Source organism: Sapajus apella, unplaced genomic scaffold (assembly GCF_009761245.1).
Source record: "Sapajus apella isolate SASKATOON/1434 unplaced genomic scaffold, GSC_monkey_1.0 scaffold234, whole genome shotgun sequence".
Lineage (NCBI taxonomy): Eukaryota > Metazoa > Chordata > Mammalia > Primates > Cebidae > Sapajus > Sapajus apella.
Window position 1 is genome coordinate 375,409 of NW_022437174.1, and position 16,796 is coordinate 392,204.

At 66.5% G+C, this 16,796-nt stretch overlaps 3 protein-coding genes and 1 long non-coding RNA gene across 13 annotated transcripts in view; 2 read left to right on the forward strand and 2 right to left on the reverse strand.

The window, feature by feature from the left end:
* LRRC56 (leucine rich repeat containing 56) overlaps window positions 1–2,032 on the forward strand; it is a 21,354-nt gene extending 19,322 nt beyond the window's left edge. For 3 of the 4 annotated variants that reach the window (XM_032271501.1, XM_032271499.1, XM_032271500.1), the window contains 2 exons: window positions 153–271; window positions 1,401–2,032. In XM_032271501.1, coding sequence (XP_032127392.1) covers window positions 153–271; window positions 1,401–1,696 — 415 coding nt within the window. In that variant the 3' untranslated portion in view covers window positions 1,697–2,032. The remainder of the gene's footprint in view (window positions 1–152; window positions 272–1,400) is intronic. The other variant, XM_032271502.1, reaches the window with a different exon arrangement.
* A 235-nt stretch (window positions 2,033–2,267) lies between these two features.
* On the reverse strand, window positions 2,268–6,707 carry LMNTD2 (lamin tail domain containing 2). 3 transcript variants are annotated; one of them, XM_032271498.1, is made up of 12 exons: window positions 6,312–6,707; window positions 6,071–6,223; window positions 5,635–5,722; window positions 5,299–5,454; window positions 4,977–5,045; window positions 4,808–4,896; window positions 4,230–4,495; window positions 3,892–3,988; window positions 3,590–3,779; window positions 3,395–3,514; window positions 2,734–3,330; window positions 2,268–2,516 (listed from the first exon to the last, which is right to left on the reverse strand). In XM_032271498.1, exons 1-11 carry the CDS (start codon window positions 6,497–6,499, stop codon window positions 2,932–2,934), a joined length of 1,815 nt encoding a protein of 604 aa, XP_032127389.1. In that variant the 5' UTR covers window positions 6,500–6,707; the 3' UTR covers window positions 2,268–2,516; window positions 2,734–2,931. The 3 variants fall into 3 exon arrangements, with proteins under 3 accessions (XP_032127389.1, XP_032127387.1, XP_032127388.1); XM_032271496.1 differs by having other exon boundaries at window positions 3,395–3,779; XM_032271497.1 differs by lacking the exon at window positions 4,977–5,045 and having other exon boundaries at window positions 3,395–3,779.
* A 61-nt stretch (window positions 6,708–6,768) lies between these two features.
* RASSF7 (Ras association domain family member 7) lies at window positions 6,769–11,037 on the forward strand. Of its 5 annotated transcripts, none has more exons than XM_032271505.1 (6): window positions 6,769–6,856; window positions 7,469–7,573; window positions 9,042–9,167; window positions 9,348–10,045; window positions 10,199–10,327; window positions 10,405–11,037. In XM_032271505.1, exons 3-6 carry the CDS (start codon window positions 9,044–9,046, stop codon window positions 10,648–10,650), a joined length of 1,197 nt encoding a protein of 398 aa, XP_032127396.1. In that variant the 5' UTR covers window positions 6,769–6,856; window positions 7,469–7,573; window positions 9,042–9,043; the 3' UTR covers window positions 10,651–11,037. The 5 variants fall into 5 exon arrangements, with proteins under 5 accessions (XP_032127396.1, XP_032127395.1, XP_032127394.1 ...); XM_032271507.1 differs by lacking the exons at window positions 6,769–6,856; window positions 7,469–7,573 and adding an exon at window positions 8,416–8,762 and having other exon boundaries at window positions 10,405–10,486; window positions 10,566–11,037; XM_032271504.1 differs by lacking the exons at window positions 6,769–6,856; window positions 7,469–7,573 and adding an exon at window positions 8,291–8,368.
* A 2,903-nt stretch (window positions 11,038–13,940) lies between these two features.
* Window positions 13,941–15,350, reverse strand: LOC116544869. The gene is made up of 2 exons (XR_004266075.1): window positions 15,257–15,350; window positions 13,941–14,784 (listed from the first exon to the last, which is right to left on the reverse strand). It is a non-coding gene; the product is annotated as an uncharacterized LOC116544869 (long non-coding RNA).
* Window positions 15,351–16,796: the final 1,446 nt, after the last annotated feature.

The window sequence follows — 16,796 nt, forward strand, 5'->3', positions numbered from 1 at the left end:
GGGGTTGTCTGTCTGGGGGGGTCAGGGCTGGGGCTACCTTGGCTGAGTCATCATTGGTCCATCCCTAAGCCTCACGTGCACTTCTGTCAACTCCAAGGAGGGCCAGGGCCGAAGCTCCTCCTCCTCTCCCCACCCAACCCCCTCCCCTATAGGCACCTGGAGTCCCAACAGGAAGGGGCTGTAGCCCCCGGGAGCCGACGGAGGGCCCCTGAAGAGCAAGTGCACCAGGCAGAGTCCAAGACTCCCCCCAGGCCCCCGAGCCTGGCCTCAGGTACTGAGCCTGTCTGCCATGCCTGGGAGGAACCCAGCACCCCACCTCTGTAGGTGACACCCGCAGATAGGACATTCAGCCTGGCCCCCTTCCTCAGCCGGGCTCAGAGAGAGACTGTGACAGGGAGGTCCCCTTCTGGGGCTAGGGAGGGCCAACCCAAGTCCACCCTCTCCCAAGCCATGGTCCAAGCCCTGTGACCTTGTGGCCACCCAGGCTGGACTCAAGAGAGACCTCATTCCACAAAAGGGTGGTGTCAAGAGTTCAGAGTGGTCTGGACAGAAAGAAGCAGCCACCCCAGGGCGCCAGCAGGCAGAACATGCCCACCAGGCTGCTTTCAGGGGCACAGGCACCAGGCCAGGGGTCGGCGGCCAGCAGCCTCCCCAGGAGACCAAGGCAGGGAGGGTGCTGCTGCTTTACCCCGAAGACGGCAGGTGTATTCAGGGCACAGAATTAAGCCATGCAGTGCCCTCTCCGAAGGACACTGGCTTCAGCGTGACCACAGCTTCAAGGCAGAGAGGACCCTCCCTCAGTGGGCAGGCAGGCTGGGCGGGGGGCACTATAAGCAGGGGCGACCCCACGGTGGGCAGACTGACCCTCCTGTGGGGGAGCCTGGTCAAGGGAGCTGGGATGGGCAGGGAACAGGGCAGGCCAAGCCTCTGCCCTGCTGGTGGGTTACTGTGGAGGGGCAGAGAGAGGGGTCAGCAGCTGGTCACCTGTGGCCAGGAGCTGCAGGGGTGGAGGGAGGGCAGGCAGGGCAGCCAAGAGGAGGGCGAGCTGCAGCGGCCTTGAGTTGGGGTCAGGACAAAGGCATACCAGGACTGCAGGTGCCGGTGTAGGCGGGTACGGAGGGACCAGCCTGGGGCAGTGGGCCGGTGACCAGCCTCTCAGGGAAAGAACCAGGTGTTGGGATCGCCTTACCTGCCCCAGAGGTGGGCCTGCCCAAGCAGCCAGGGGTCACAGGGCTGGGAACACACAACTTGGGGTGCAGCGGAGCAGCCTGAGGGGCAGGGATGCTGCCTGTGGACCCCTAGCCTGGACCATGGCCTTGGGGCTGCAGGGCCATGGGTGGGCTGTGGCCTCCCCTTGCCTCACGGCCTTTCTGACAGCTGTCACTCTGTTTGCCTTCTAGAGCCCCCCAGGACCTTCCGATGTCAACTGGTCCCTTCTCCTCCCAAGCACCCGATGCCACCAGCTTCTGGCAGCAGCTCCCCCCGGTGGCCCACAGACCTGCAGTCCAGGGGGCGTCGGCTCCGAGCCCTGGGCAGCTGGGGGCCTGGCGTGGGTGATGGGGCGGCGGCAATGGCCTCAGACCTGAGCCCTGGAGCCCAGGGATGTCCTGGCCCAAAGCCGGCACCAGACGCATCAGCCAGAATCCCCAGGGCAGCCGAACTCCCCCACCCCACCCCCTTCCCCCACTTAGTGTAGCCCCACTGCCAAGTTACACTGTGCTGGGGCCACGACCTGCCCACATATGTGGTCACAGGGGCGCTGGGTGGGCTTGGCCTCATGGAGCACAGAACGTCTGGGCGGGTGCGTTGGTGGGTGGAGGGAATGCCTGGCCCTGGGGAGGACCCTCTTGGTGGAGGAGAGGGGGGGCTCGGGCTTGAACCCACTTTAGGCCCCCGACAGGGTTTGGCGTGGGAAGGGAGGGTCCCGATCCAGCCTTCCTTCCGGCCAGGCTTTCCCGTGGGCACAGGTTGGGGGGTGGTCACAGGGGCAGGCCTGTCAGAGGGCTCTCCGGCTAGAGTTGGGTGTGGCCGAGGGGCAGGGGCTGGAACTGGGGCTGCGAGTCCAACCCTCAGCCCCCGACACCCCCCACTCCCAGAGTAAGAGCCACCTCCTAGGCCTCCGTGGCCCAGAGTCCCAGGGTCCCAGCTGCTCGCCCTCGGCCTCCTGTCCCCGGGGGATCTGCAGGGCTCCCGCGCCGCGACAGGGCGGCAGTTCCCTCCTCCTGGGGCAGGATGCCCCGGAAGCCAAGCGAATCATTTTTGACTCCCAGGTGTACAGAAATGCGATTTACTTTGTAGGCAACGTTGGTTCATTAAATTACGCAGCGGACCCCCCTGCCTAGTCCCCGCGCCCGTCCCGCCCGCCCTCCCCGCGGTCCCGGCCCCTAGGCGCGGCGGCAGGCGTCCGCGGTGAACGGCAGGCCGCTGAGGAAGCGGAAGCCGTATCTGCTCTCGGCCGTGCTCGGCACCGACAGGGCGACCATGGGGCAGCCGCGGTCCACGCTCTTCCGGCACACCTGGGGGGCGCGGGGGCTGAGAGGCGCGCGGGGCGGGGCGAGGAAGGGAGGGGAGGGGCGGGGCGAGGAAGGGAGGGGAGGGGCGGGGCGAGGAAGGGAGGGGAGGGGCGGGGCGGGGATGGAAAGAGAAGGGGGGACGGGGAGGGAACTTGGAGGGGCAGGGGAGGGGAGGGGAGTGGAGGAGGGGGACCGGGCGCATCCACACGCGCGCCCTCACCCGAACTCGGTGCTCCTCCAGGCCCAGCCCGGCGTCTGCGGGAGGCGGCGGTGGGGTGGGGTCAGGCGGGCTGCGCTCTCCCTCCGGCGCGCGCTCCCCGGGGATAGGGGGCAGGTGCTGCGCGGGCCCCTCCCGCGGGTGGAAGCGCTTCCCCGAGCTCGGCGGCGGCTGTAGGGCCCGCGTCCTGGGGGGCGAGGGTCATGAGGGCGGCGGCCGGCCCGTGGAAAGCGGCCCTAGAGGGTTCCGCGCCTGGCATGGTGCAGGGGCTGAGGGACGCCCTGGTGACTCAGGGCGGCAGGACGGGACCTGGGGACGTTGGGGCCGCCCAGGCGAGGGGATCCGAGGGACCGTGTTGCTGGGGGGGGGGGCTTGGAGAGGAGGCGGGGTCCCGGGGACCCGCGGTTCCCACCGTGGCCTCCGGCGACCGACCCGGGGCTCTCGCACGCGGCCTCTGCGCGGGGTTCCAGGCGGCTCGCAGGGGTCGGTGCCGGGCTCCACCTCCGGGAGCGGGAAGCGGTCGATGGACAAGTCGGTGTAGTCGACGAAGACCCTTGGGGCCGGAGTCGCGCAGTGTGGGATCCGGTGCTCGCTGAGGACCTGCGGGGCGCGTCGGTCACCCCCGCACCCGATGCCCGGCCGCCCCCCGAGGGCCCGCACCGACCTCGCCCTTGGGGCCCAGGAGCAGCGTCACGCAGTGGCGGCTGGAGTGGGAGGGTTTGGGCTCCCGGCCCGAGGACGCGCACGGCGGCTTCTTGGCGTTGCGGGGCCCCTCGCCCCAGACCTGGAAGGGCGCGGAGCGACGGGTGAGGGGCGGCCGGGCGGGCCGTCCGGGCTGGGCTCGCGGGCCGGGGCGCACCGTGATGTGGTGGCGCGGGGCCAGCAGCGTGGCCGGCGGGAAGCGGTACAGGCGCTCCGGGCGGCCGCGCACCAGCTGCTTCAGCACCGCGCCTCCCAGGTCGGCCGTCTCCTGCTGCGACTGATTGAGGATGCGGACGAGCTTCTCGCGGACGCTCACGGCCACGATCTTCAGGCAGCTGCTCGTCGGGCTGGGGCAAGAGGGGGGCGCTGTGAGGAGATGCGGCCTGTCCACCCCACGGCTGTGCGCCGGGCCCGGAAACCAGCTCCAGCCGAGCGCCAGAGGCCTGGGCCGCCCCTTACCTCTGCGGGTGTTCGGGGCCCGGGCAGTCAGGGTCTGTGCAGAGCTCTGGCGCCGGGACCGGCTTGCGGTGCCTGGCTGATCGGGTTTTCTGGAGATCTAGAGAGGAGCACTTCTGGGGAGGGGGACCCTCGAATGGCGTAGCCAACGAGATGTACCCCGTGAGGCCAGACCAGGCCTGCAGGGCCTGGGGGAGCGGGTAGCAGGGCCAGGGTCAGAGGGGCAGGAAGAGCGGCTGTACCTCGGGGCCTGGAGGACCTCCTTCAGGGCTCTGGGTGAGATCACGGGCCTGAGGGATGGAGGGTGGATTAGGGTAACAGGGAGCCCCGCCCCACTGCACCTTCTGATCCTTTTCTGGAGCTCCTGGCCTGCACCAGTGCCTGCTCGGAGGAAGCACCCCAGCCCTGGGGCGAGTGCCCTGATGCCTTCAGCAGGTGGTAAGGCAGTCCCCGCTGGTAGCTGCTGGAGTCGGAGTCAGCGCCCCCTGAGCTGCTGGTGCCCAGACAGGGCAGGGAGCCCCAGTTCACGGTCTTGTGATGCCCCTCGGAGTGCTTTCCAGGGGACCCCGGGCTGTCTGTGTCTAGCTGTGGCCAGGGCCAGGGCTGCCTGTGGACCACACTCTGCTTGATGTCCATTCCAGCTCCAGATGCCAGCCCTGCCCCCATCTAACCGGAATAGGCAGCGCAGCAGGGAGCCCCTGCTGGCTCCCGGTACCCAGGAGCCAGGCCCAGCACATGGCAGGACAGTGATGGCCCCTTCAACCCCAACCCGTTCTACAGATCACAGGACTGAGCATTGGAGGGTTAAGGGACTTATCCAGGGGCACCAAGGGGTAATGTCCTTGAGTGGCCTGGGTCTTCACCTGCCAAGGTGAGCCCTCCCTTCTGGCCCCTGGGGAGTCCCTGCCTGTGCCGTTACTTTTGCTGTGAGTCAAGCTCCATGTTGGTGAAGAGGTTGGGGTACCGGTGGGCAATACTGTTCCAGTCCACGTCCTCCAGCCGAAAGCCCTGGCCAGGAAACAAGAAGCACGTGTCCCCTCCCGCCGGGCTCCAGATCCCAGAGCACACACGTGGGAGGCCTAGCTTACCTCCCCAGTGGGAGCCTGACTGTTCTCAGAGAGGTCACTTGGGTCCATCAGAGTCCCTGCTGTCACCACCTGCCAGAGGGGACCAGAGGCCAGTGGGCAGGGACTGGGGCGAGTGGCACCCTCCCCCACAGCACCTCTCCTCTTTGACCTCACCTGTGTTTTGAGGTCTCCTGATTCCTCCCCGCTGGAGCCTGGAGTTCCAGAGGCAGCCTGAGCCGGGCAGGCTTCCAGGCAGACCAGGGCACCCCAGCAGAGGTACCCGATGGGAGGGTGAGGGCTAGGGAGGGCGGCTGGGGCAGCAGGGCTTGAGGGGTGGGCTCACCTCCACACTGCCAGTCTGGGATCGCAGCATGCGGCCCACCCACGAGGAGCGGGCTAGCTGCAGGAGGCAGGACTTCTGGAAGTTCTGCAGCTCGGCCTCCACCTCCTGGAGCCTGCGGGTGGTCTCCAGCAGCTGCTCCTCCAGGTACTCCTTCTCCTGATCAAGGAGGACCTGTGGGTGAGAGGCCAGCCCACGCCGGGCTCCCCACACCAGGACCCCGCCCACTCCCTGCGCGCCCTCCCACTCCCTGTGCCCCGCCCACTCCGGGCCCCGCCCACTCCGTGTCCCCGCCCACTCCCTGTGCCCCCCGTCAACCCCCTGTGCCCCCTGCCTCACCCACTGGGCTCGCTCTTTCTGTTCCTTTAGCTGCAGGGTCAGCTTCTGGACCCGGCTCTGCAGTAGCCTCTCCTGACTGTGGGGGCTCCTGGAGGAGGGGTGACCTCAGCAGCCCCCAGCCTGCTCAGGCAGGGGTTCTTAACACCAGGTCAGTGGTGAAGGAGGGCACCACCGCCATCTTGGCCCCAAGGGCACACAGTACAGCGGCGCTGGGGCCGGCCAGCCTCCCACTGGTCTGGGCAGGGGCCTGGCACCCATCCACATGCTCAGGGCTGGGGTGAGGCTGTGACGTGTTAGCTTAGGGTCAGGGTGGAGGGTCAGCGTGGGCAAGGACGAGGGAAAGGATCTGACTCGGCTGTTGGGGTTGGGGTCAGGAACCAGGAGTCCGGGCCAGGACAGGGCAGGGTTGGGTTGGGCTGGATGCTCTGCTTCAGACCTCTTGGGCGGAAGCCCCGCCACCTCCTGCAGGATGTGGCAGAGCCGGGTGTCTCGGCCATTCTGGACCTCCCACCGCAAGGCCTGGATCTCTAGTTCTCGCTGCCCCCACAGCAGCCGCAGCGTGCGAGGATCCAGGGACTCAGGAGCCAACCTGCAGCGACAGTGCCCCTGCTGCTTGCTCAGGCTGGGCCCCCGCCATCTGGCCCAGGAGCCTCACCACTCCTCCCTCCCGTCCTTACTGCGGGTGGGCAGAGCAGGCCACCCGTGAGGAGTGGGGCGTGGTGTCCGGCAGGCTTGTGGGAGTCGCAGAGGCTGCAGGTGTGCCTGCTGGAGGTCCCAGGTGACCACTGACCAGCTCTCGGTCTGCGGGGGACAAGAGAGCCTCCTCCTTGGCTTCTTCAGCCCCGGGGCCAGACTTGGGGGCCATTTGTGATGTTCTTCGGGAGCTAGGAGGGGTGGGGAGGCCAAGTGTGCTTGTGTGGTCACACAGGTTGGAGCCGCCCAGCGGCACCAGCGCTCAGGGAGCGTGGCTATCTGAGGAGCTCCCCAAATGGGTGTCCACACCTGTGTGTTTCTGACCTTTGCCTGTGATGTGGTGTCTTTCTCTTTCTCTCTCTTGTCTCCCCAGCTCAGGGCCCCACCCCCAGCATTCACCTGAGGCCAGAGCTCCAAGCCGGCCTGGGAGGGAAGGGCTCTGTACCGTTGCCCTGGATACCAGCACCCAGAAGGGGAGGGGCTGTTTGTTACCTGGAGCCTCCAGGGAGACCCCAGACCAGGCCGCTGGGTGAGTTCTGAGCCAGCCCAGCCTGGAGGAGGTGTGAGAGGCTGAGCCACTGCTCAGCTTGGGGTGGGGGAAATCACTTAGTGGCCAACACCCTCCACCTGAGAGAGGCCCCAGCATCCCCCACCTAGCCTGGTGGCAGCAGCGTGACACATATAGAAGCATTGCTGTCTGTGAGCCAGGCCAGCATAGCCACGGGTGTGTGGGGGACAGGAAGCAGACAGGTAACAGTGACAAGCTGGGGACTGGTAAGGGCTAATTTGCAGTAGTACGCCCCTGCCCACAGCCTCTTTTTAAATTAGTAATTAGTTTTTTATAGACAGGTTCTTGCTTTGTTGCCCAGGCTGTTGGAGCGCCTTGGTGTGATCCAGCTCATGGTAATCTGGAATTCCTGGGCTCAAGCGATCCTCCCACTTCTGCCTCCTGAGTTACTGGGACTACAGGCGCCTGCCTGCACCGCCAGGCCCAGCCCACAGCCCCTTCGACCTCAGTGACCAGCACTCATCCCCAAGCTGGAAGCCTCACCTTTTCCAGCCATCTCCACACCCCCTGGGTCACCCCCAGGGACCCCCGTGGGCATTGCCATTATCACGACAAGCATTCCCCCTCCTCTAGGACAAAAGTGAGGCCAGACCTGACCCACAAGACCCAAGCACTCCCGCCTTCACCTCCACCCCGCCCTCACTCATTCACGCTCCATCTCTGCAACTTGTCGGCCGGGTAAGGCCTCCCTGGAGGAGCACAGGAGACAGGCCGGCAGGAGGCCCCTCCACGCCCACAACTCGTTCGGAGCTGGGCAGAGCGGGCAATGAATGGCGGACCACGAGGCTGCGGACCCCGCCGGGACAGCAGGGCAGGCAGGTGTCGGGACGAACAGCCTCAGCCGCGGCCCGGCCTCTCCCGAGCGGGCACCTCCCGCACCAGGGCTGCCCCCAGCCGGGGACTCGTGCCCCTGCTCCCCGCGGCCCTGCGCGTCCAGGTGACCGCCACCGCGGGGGCCCCCAGGGAACGGCCCCGAACGCGAGGGGCGGTGCCGGCCCCGCTGCCCCTGGGCACACGTGGGGTGTGCGGGATCCCAGGCCGGCGACCGTCCGCGGGCGGGAACCCGCCACACTTGAAGGCGGCTGAGGAAGGAAGTCCGCCCCGAGCGGGGCCAGACACCTGCCCCGACGCGCCGCCCGGGGCCGCAGCCGCCGCGTTTCCGCGTCCTTCGCGGGGTGGGGGATGGGGGCGGAGGACCGCGGCCAGGCCCCGCCCTCTGGCCCGCCCACACCTGGAGTTTCTGGGGGCGGGGCGCGGCGGCGAGCCAATGGGGCGGGGAGGGGCGTGATGGAGGCAGCCAATGGGTGAGAGCTGGAGAGCGGGACACCCGCTCGGAGAAGCCAATAGGGGTGCTGGGGGGCGGGGCGTGCGGGCCGCGGGCCAATGGGGGCGCGGGGCCGGGGCGCGCCGCGGCGCTGGGGGCGGCAGGTTGCGGCGGCTCCGGAGCGGGTCCCGAGGCTGGCGAGCGCCCAGGTGAGCGGCGCCGGGTCCCGGGGCCTTCCGAGCGCGGGGCTCGCCTCGAGCCGGCCGGGAACCGACTCCAAGTGGGGAGCGCTTTCCGCGAGGCCGGGGTGGGGGGCCGAGGGCGCGGGCGTCGCGGCACCTGCGCCCACCCTGCGGAGCTGGGACGCCCTGGCTCCCGCCAGGCTGGGGTTGCAGACGGCGCCGGCATCCGTGCCCGCGGCGGACGCCGGGACCTTCGGGGCGATTGGACGGCGGGGCTCCCTGGGTTGGCGGGGGCTGCTCAGACCCGGAGTCCGCTGGGTCCGCGGGGTCGAGGTCAGGGTCGCGACCCCGCGCGCCGCTGCGGCCTGAGCGGGTGGGGGGGGCGTTCCCATGGCGGCGGCCGCAGTGCCCTCCGAGCCAGGTGAGGCGGACAGGAAATCCTGGGTCTGGTTAATGATTCGCCTTGTTCCGGGAGTGCGGGCGTGGCAAGAGGAGGCTGGTGAGGTGGGGAGCCTGCATGCTCCGGAGGGCCACCCCAGGAATGTGTGGCCGGCGGGTGGGGCCGACACGGGAGGGCGGGGCCAATGCGGAGGGGCCGCAGCCCGGGCCGTTTCTAGGGCAGGCCAGGAGGAGGAGGACCAGGCTGAGGTAGGAGTAGGCAGGTCCTGACCCTGTGGCCTGCGCCTTCCCCGCAAAACAGGGATGCTCTTGGGGCTGGCAGCCATGGAGCTGAAGGTGTGGGTGGACGGCGTCCAGCGTGTGGTCTGTGGGGTCTCCGAGCAGACCACCTGCCAGGAAGTGGTCATTGCACTGGCGCAAGCAATAGGTGAGTGCTCTGGGGTGAGGCTGGCCCTGCAGGTAGAGCTGAAGTGAGGCCTGATGGTCTAGCCCTGTTTCACCCAAGGAGGGTGGGGCTGGTTGCTGAACCGGCTTGTCCTTCCCAGTTCCTCAAGCCAGGGAGACAGAGTGGGGGGCACAAAGGCTGACCTTCTCCCCTTCCCCCCAGGCCAGACCGGCCGGTTTGTACTTGTGCAGCGGCTTAGAGAGAAGGAGCGGCAGCTGCTGCCAGAGGAGTGTCCAGTGGGCGCCCAGGCCACCTGTGGACAGTTTGCCAGCGATGTCCAGTTTGTCCTGAGGCGCACAGGGCCCAGCCTGGCTGGGAGGCCCTCTTCAGACAGCTGCTCACCCCCAGAACGCTGCCCAATTCGTGCCAGCCTCCCTGCAAAGCCACGGGCAGCGCTGGGCTGTGAGCCCTGCAAAGCACGGACCCTCGGGCCAGCCCCCAGCCTCTCACCTCCTGGGCCTGCAGCCCCTGTGACACCCTCACCAGGCTGCTGCACAGACCTGCGGAGCCTGGAGCTCAGGGTGCAGAGGAACGCTGAGGAGCTGGGCCACGAGGCCTTCTGGGAGCAGGAGCTGCGTCGGGAGCAAGCCCGGGAGCGGGAGGGACAGGCACGCCTGCAAGCGCTAAGCGCGGCCACTGCTGAGCACGCCGCCCGGCTGCAGGCCCTGGACGCCCAGGCCCGAGCCCTGGAGGCCGAGCTGCAGCTGGCAGCAGAGGCCCCTGGGCCCCCTTCTCCCATGGCATCTGCCACTGAGCGCCTGCGCCAGGACCTGGCTGTTCAGGAGCGGCAGAGTGCGGAGGTGCAGGGCAGCCTGGCCCTGGTGAGCCGGGCCCTGGAGGCTGCAGAGCGAGCCCTGCAGGTGAGCGCCAGGACCTGCTTCCTGTCCCTTCCCCTCCCCTGACATGAGCAGGTTTGGGGGTCACAGGGTCCAGCTAGGGAGAGCACTCCCTCTGGGGCACAAGGGCCACAGAGCCCCATGGCTGTGCCTCCTGAGAGTCCCGTGTGCCCCCAGGCCCAGGCTCAGGAGCTGGAGGAGCTGAACCGGGAGCTCCGTCAGTGTAACCTGCAGCAGTTCATCCAGCAGACTGGGGCTGCACTGCCGCCGCCCCCACGGCCTGACAGGGGCCCTCCTAACACACAGGTTGACGTGGTTCTGGGGGAGGCTGGGAGGTGAGGACCTGGCCCAGCCCCACTCCAAGCTGACTTCCCTCCCCACAGGGCCCTCTGTCTCCAGCCAGACAGGAGTCCCTCCTGGGACCCCCGCTGAGCCCCGTGCTGGTGCCTGCCCTAGGCCCCGAGGGTATGTCTGTGTCCCGCCTACCCCTGGGACCCGGCGCTCTCCTGTGGCCGCAGCCTCCTCAGCCTGTGTCCTTCCACAGTGGCTGCCGTGAAGCAGAACTGGAGGTAGCAGCAGCTTCTGCCCCAGAGCGGCGTCCTCTGGCAGCCCAGCCCCAGGCTCTGTGACAGATCAGTGAGGGCGGTGAGACCAGCCTGCCTGGACCGCAGAAGGAGGTCGGCGGTCACAGAGGGCTCCTGCACCACACAGTGGGAAGCTCTGGGCTCGGCATCAGGAGCAGGGGGTGCAGGGGAGGACTGTCCGGGTCCTTGCCAGGTCTGCCAGACGCCCTGGAGAAGCATGGGGCATAGCCAGCTCGAACTTGCCAGGCCCCAGAGGCCACAACTGCCTGCTGGGGACAGGAGATTCATTGACAGTGCTCAGGCTGTGGGCATGTGCCTGCCTGCGGGAGGCTCCTTCACGGTGTGTACACGGTGAGAGCATGTGTGTGCCACCTCCCGACCCCAACACTAAAACCTCAATAAACTGCCCGCAGTGGCTTGAGTGTGTGCTAAGGCTGCGCTGGGCCGGGTCTGTGAGATCTTGAGCGTGAGCCTCCACGGGGTGCCGCTGAGCAGCACCCCAAGACACCTGGAGCTGGCCACAGCTGAGCATCTTTGAATGGGGTCCCTCAGGGACCAGTACTCAGTGGGGCCAAGCGCTGGAGCTTCCTGGGCTCCACATTCCATCTGCTCGGCCCTGCCTACCCCCCGGGGCTCTCCTGTTGAAGGCCCCAGCCTGGCAGGCCTGCTGGCTGAGCCTGGCCTGACTGTTCTGGGCTTGTCTGAACCCCCTCCCACCTGACTCCTCCTTGTGTGACCTGTGCCCCACCAGCGGCAGGAACTGAGGACGCTGGGATGAGCTAGACCCGCCTGTCAGGTTTACTGAGAACTTGTGGGGGCGGGTCCCAGATTCCTAGGTCAGCCAGGCCTGGGCAGCTTCACCACCCCAGGGAGGGCCTGGGTACCAGTGGGCAGGGGCTGCCCCCCTCTCTAGGTGGATGTGAAATAACTGCAATGAGCCTGCAGCTTTGAAATTGGGGCCGGGGCCGGGTGCCTTGGCTCACACCTGTACTCCCAGCACTTTAGGAGGCTGAGACGGATGGATCACTTGAGGTCAGGAGTTTGAGACCAGCCCGGGCAACATGGTGAAACTGTCTCTACAAAAAATACAGGGCCCAGCATGGTGGCTCATGCCTATTATCCCAACACTTTGGGAGGCCAAGGCAGGCAGATCACTGAGGTCAGGACTTGGAGACCAGCCTGGCCAACACGATGAAAACCCATCTCTACTAAAAATACAAGAACTTAGCCAGGCGTGGTCATGTGCGCCTGTAGTCCCAGCTCCTTGGGAAGCTGAGGCAGGAGAATCGCTTGAACCTGGGAGATGGAGATTGCAGTGAGCCAAGATTGAGCCACTGCACTCCAGCCTGAGTGACAGTGAGACTGTCTCCAAAAAATAAAAAAATTGGGGCAGTGTCCACATTCCAACCCAGGCCCTGCCTGGGCCCTTGGGCTGCCTGTTGCTTCTCCTGATCCTCAGGGTGAACCATATGCTCCCAGCTCCAAGGACCATGGTTGGGGTTGGAGAAGAGGCTTTTTGTGGTGAGCAGAATGTGGGGGACCCCTACACCTGGGTACAGCCATGGGTGGTATTGGAGGAGTCAGGGGTGTCCAGTCCTTTGGCTTCCCTAGGCCACACTGGAATAATTGTTTTGGGTCACACATAGAATACACTACCGATAGCTGATAAGCTATTAAAAAAATAAAAAAATTGTGGCCAGGCACAGTGGCTTATGCCTGTAATCCCAGCACATTGGGAGGTAAGGCAGGTGAATCACAAGGTTGAGAGTTCGAGACCAGCCTGGCCAATATAGTGAAACCCCCGTCTCTACTAAAAAATACAAAAATTAGCTGGGCGTGGTGGTGGGCACCTGTAATCCCAGCTACTCAGGAGGCTGACCCAGGAGAATTGCTGGAACCCAGGAGACAGAGGCTGCAGTGAGCCAAGATCACGCCACTGCACTCCAGCCTGGGTGACAGTGAGAAACACCCGTCTCGACAAAATAAAAGAAAATTTACAGATTTGTGTTGGGCTGCATTCAGAGCCGTCTCACGGGCGAAAGTTGGACAAGCTTGCCCTAGATCATAGGGTCTTTGTGCTTTGAGGGTGGAGGCGTTTGGGATGGACTCAGCTTTCTCTTGGGTGGCCCTGCATCTGGTGCCCCCTGTCCCTGGAGTAGACGAACGGAACGTGGAAGTCCTGAACTTGAGCAAGGAAGCCATCCGCAGGGCTCCCCAGAGGCCAGGGCCACCAGCTCCCTGCTGCGTAGAGGGAACTTGGCTTGGCTATTTCCTGCCTGAGGCAGGGAACCAAATGCGGTGAGGCCAGGCAGCAGAGGTAGCTCCCAGCACCAGTGTCAGCAAGCCAGACCCTCACTTGACTTCCCTCCTGTCTGCACTCTGGCCTCAGCCTGCTGCCTGGCTCACAGCTGCCCATCCCTGGGAGGTCCTCAGGGGCCTGGACCTGCCTAACCCGTGACCCCAGACAGGGCTAAACCCAGGGTCACATGGGGTGGAGCCTGGAATGCAGAGACCAAGTGGGTTGTGCCCGGGCAGCTGGCCTGGGGCCTGAGGGCCGACTCCTCCATCCACAGCCCCCACCCACACTCCAAAGGGTGGTTGTACCTGTGACCAGCCCTCTGACCCATCATGGGGTCATCTTCCAGAAGCACACAGGCCAGCAAGGGGCAGTGCCAGGTGCCATCCAGAGCCTACCCCCACGTCCTCCTGGGGTCATGAGCTCTGCCCCACCCACCCCCGCCCCTCAATGGGAAGCAGGCATGGGACTGGCAGAGCACACGCTGTGCTGTTCCTGTGTCTGTTTTCAAAGAACACCTGTTCTTCTGAAGCCACCGCCTGGGTGCCCGTGCCTGGTCTGCTACTGCTAGCTAACCAGCCTTCTTCCCCACCAAGAGGCATCCCGGCACCCGCTGGGTTCTGGAGGGGTGGGGATGGTGTGGAGACTTCCTCCTCACTTTGTTTCATTTTTCATTTTTTTGAGACAGAGTCTCTCTTGTCACCCAGGCTGTAGGGCAATGGCACAATCTCATCTCACTGCAACCTCCACCTCCCAGGTTCAAACAATTCTCCAGCCTCAGCCTTCCAAGTAGCTGGGACTACAGGCGCATACCACCGCACGCGGCTAATTTTTGTGATTTTAGTAGAGATGGGGTTTCGTCATGTTGCCCAGCCTGGTCTTGAACTCCTGATCTCAAGCGATCCACCCGCCTCATCCTCCCGAAGTGTTGGGATGCCGGGCGTGAGCCACTGAGCCGGGCCTCTCACAGCTGTTTCAGGTGAACAGAGTCCCATGGTCCTGAAAAGTGGCCAGAGCGTTTCCAATCACTAAGCAAACCTTTGAGTGGCTGAAAAGTTTACTTTTGAGTTTTAAACTGCACTTTGAAAACTATATTGTGCGCTGTGCTGGCGAGTGGAAAGGCTGGGCTCCCCGAAAATATCCAGTTCCACCGCAGGGCAGGCCCAAGCCAAGCCAACCCCCAGGCGACGCAGGGGGGCATCCCACCTGGTGTAATATGGTCAGAGGCAGAGCCAGGCCAAATTGAGGGACTGTGCTGGGGCCCTACTGGCCCAGACTTTCTACCTGACCCCAGCACAGAAGTGCTCTGTAGGGCCGGCGGAGGACCCCGGTTCTCTGAGGGTGCCTCACAGAAAGTCCCTATCCGGCAGGAAGTCAGCTCCGCGGGTTCCACCCCAAGGCCACACACAGCCTCCCCCACCTGCAGATTCTGCCAAATCTCAGTCCGCAGTGGTGACAGGCAGCCCCATCAGGACAGGGTGCTTCCAAAGGCCAGTCCGAGTCCACGCCAGGCGTCCACTAAATCTGCCTCTCCCTCTCCAGCGAGCTGGATGCAGCCCCCAACCCCTGCAGACACGAGGAGAGGGGACAGGGCCTGTAAGCTCGGGACACACCCTGGCCCTGATTTTCATAGTGGTCTTGAGAAGGCAAGCCCAGCAGACAGGCAGCTGGAGAGGCACGTCCCGGGCCCCAACATAGGCCCACCGCGGCGACTCCCGCAGTGGCCTCACTGAAGCGGCTGAAACACAGAAGCGCCAAATCCGTCACTCTTCCCGTAGGAAGTCCCCAGAAGATGGCCCTGTTGGCTGAAGATAGGAGCCTAGCACCCGTGCCTGCCCAGGGCCACCTTCGACTTGGCTACAGGAACTCCGCAGACCGGCACCCTGGACGCACAAGGAAAAGAAAGCTCCTTCCACGAGGTTATCTGGCCCAGCCTCGGCCCCAGCAAGCGGAGGGCAGCACAGCCCCCAATGGCTCCGCTGTCCCCCACCCGCCTCCCTGCTGGGCAGACAGGCACCCCCTGTCCACGGGGGCACCCCCCCACAGTATCCGGCTGCCCTCGCGTCCCCGTGTGCCCGCTCGCCTGCCCGCCAGACCCGGGTCACGGGGCCAGGAGGGTCGCGCTGCCCAGGCACAGATCAGCCGCTGTCACACGCACAGTGGGTCTGGAGCAGCGCAGTGTGCGGTGGGCAGGGGCTGCCCTGCGTCTGGAGGGACTGCCGGGTGCGCGGGCGGAGGACTCGACCCCCACCCCCGCGCCCTCCAACTTGGCGTCCGAGCCCCGCCGCCCCTGCCCAGCCCGACCCCCGCCACCCCGCGGGAGGGCGGCCTCGGAGGTGCGCCCGGCCCGCCAACCTGGGACTCCTCGCGCGTCACCTGCGACCCCGGCGAGGGGCGGCCGCCGGCTCTCGGCCCAACTTCGGCCGCGGCCCGGGGCACCCTTGCGCCTCCGGCCCGCCCCGCCCCGGCCGGGTCCCCACCGCCCACGCCCCGCCCCGTATGCAAATGACCCGCCCCCGCAGCCAATGGTCGGCCGAGCCGGGCCCGCCCTGCCGCAACGCAGCCAGTGGGCGTGAGGGGGGTTCGCGACGCCCCGCCCACCGCCGCGCGGCCCTCCGCGGGCGAGGCCGGCGCGTTCTTTTCTGCACGTCGGCCCGGGGAGGGGCGGCACCTGCCGGGCGGGGCCTGCGGGGCGCCGGCCACGAGGGCGCGGCGGGGCCGGGGCGCGTCCCCCAGCCGGGCGGATGGTACGGCCCGAGGTGGTCCTCCTCCCGCCGCGCGGTGGTACGGCCCGGGCTCGCGGGGCTTCCGGGCGCGGGCCTTCGGGGCGCGGGGCTTCGGGGCGCGGGGCTACGGGGCGCGGGGCGGGAGCTGCTCCCCTCCCCGCCCCGCGGTGGTACGACCCGGCCGCCTCCGTGCCCCGCGCCTGCGGCTCCCCCAACCCGCCGGGCGCCCGGCGCACGTAGCCCGGGTCGTGACCCGGGAAGGGCCTCGTGGGCCGGGACACGGCGGCCTCGGGACGCACGCATCACCCGCTGGGCGGCCTGGTCCCCAAAGGACTCCCGGGTCCGTCCGGCTGGCGAAGAGGAGGCCCTGGCTCAGCCTGGTTTGCCTGGCGACGCCCCGGGATGGCCTTGGGGACTGTGGGTCCCTCTTGCGCGCTCTGTCCCCGCGGAAGCCTCGTGAGCCTGGCCGCGGTGCTGCACGGGGCTCGGGGTCCCCGCCGCCCTGTGCCGGTCTTTTGCCGGGACGAGGCGAAAGTAGCCTGTCTGTGCGCTGAAAAGGTGTGAAATCAAAGGAGCCTCGTCGGTTTGACCTTCGTTAGGACGCGCAGGGCCAGATTCGGACGTGGACGTGTCGGACTCTGGGTGGGGCCCCAAAGTGGCAGCCAAGGGCGATCTGGCCGCTGGCCCCCGTTGGCACTGCCACCCGGGTCCTCGGCCCCTGGCCGTCTCCCCTTAGCTCCCTGGCCCTAAACTCACCGCCCTGCCCTTTGTTCTCTCCTGGCCCCATGACCTCTCTGCATCGGCATTCTCGCGGGCCTGGGCCGCAGCCTGCCCACTGCCCCAATCCCAGCCCTGGCGGTCAAGTGCTGGGGCCCCAGGGAGGCTCCGACTCAGCCCAGGTCCTCCGGAACTTGAAGGCCGGGGACATAAATTCAGGTGCAGGGTCTGGAGTGGGTCAGACGTGATCAGCAAGACAGGATCAAGGTGTTGCTCACCCCTTGACCCTGGCCCCCAATAGAGCCGAGTGGCTCCTTGTACCTCTGGCCACCCGTGAATCGGGAAGGTCCGAGAGCAGTAAGGACCACTCGGTTCTATTGGGGGTCAGGGGTCAAGGGGTCAGCAGGACCGCTATCATGTGGGTTGTGAAAGAACCCCTGGGAGTCAGTGGG

What these genes read in the sequence shown, in the direction of transcription:
- RASSF7 (XM_032271503.1), top strand. Translation starts at nt 8,732, where the DNA reads ATGGCGGCGGCCGCAGTGCCCTCCGAGCCAG. An exon ending in TGCACTGGCGCAAGCAATAG is followed by an intron (nt 9,168 to 9,347) that starts GTGAGTGCTCTG and finishes CCTTCCCCCCAG; the next exon opens with GCCAGACCGGCCGGTTTGTA. An exon ending in GGGGCCCTCCTAACACACAG is followed by an intron (nt 10,328 to 10,404) that starts GTTGACGTGGTT and finishes CCCTCCCCACAG; the next exon opens with GGCCCTCTGTCTCCAGCCAG.
- LMNTD2 (XM_032271496.1), bottom strand. Translation starts at nt 6,499, where the DNA reads ATGGCCCCCAAGTCTGGCCCCGGGGCTGAAGAAGCCAAGGAGGAGGCT. An exon ending in AGAAAGAGCGAGCCCAGTGG is followed by an intron (nt 5,455 to 5,634) that starts GTGAGGCAGGGG and finishes CTCCTTGATCAG; the next exon opens with GAGAAGGAGTACCTGGAGGA. An exon ending in TCCTGGGCCCCAAGGGCGAG is followed by an intron (nt 3,331 to 3,394) that starts GTCGGTGCGGGC and finishes CGCGCCCCGCAG; the next exon opens with GTCCTCAGCGAGCACCGGAT.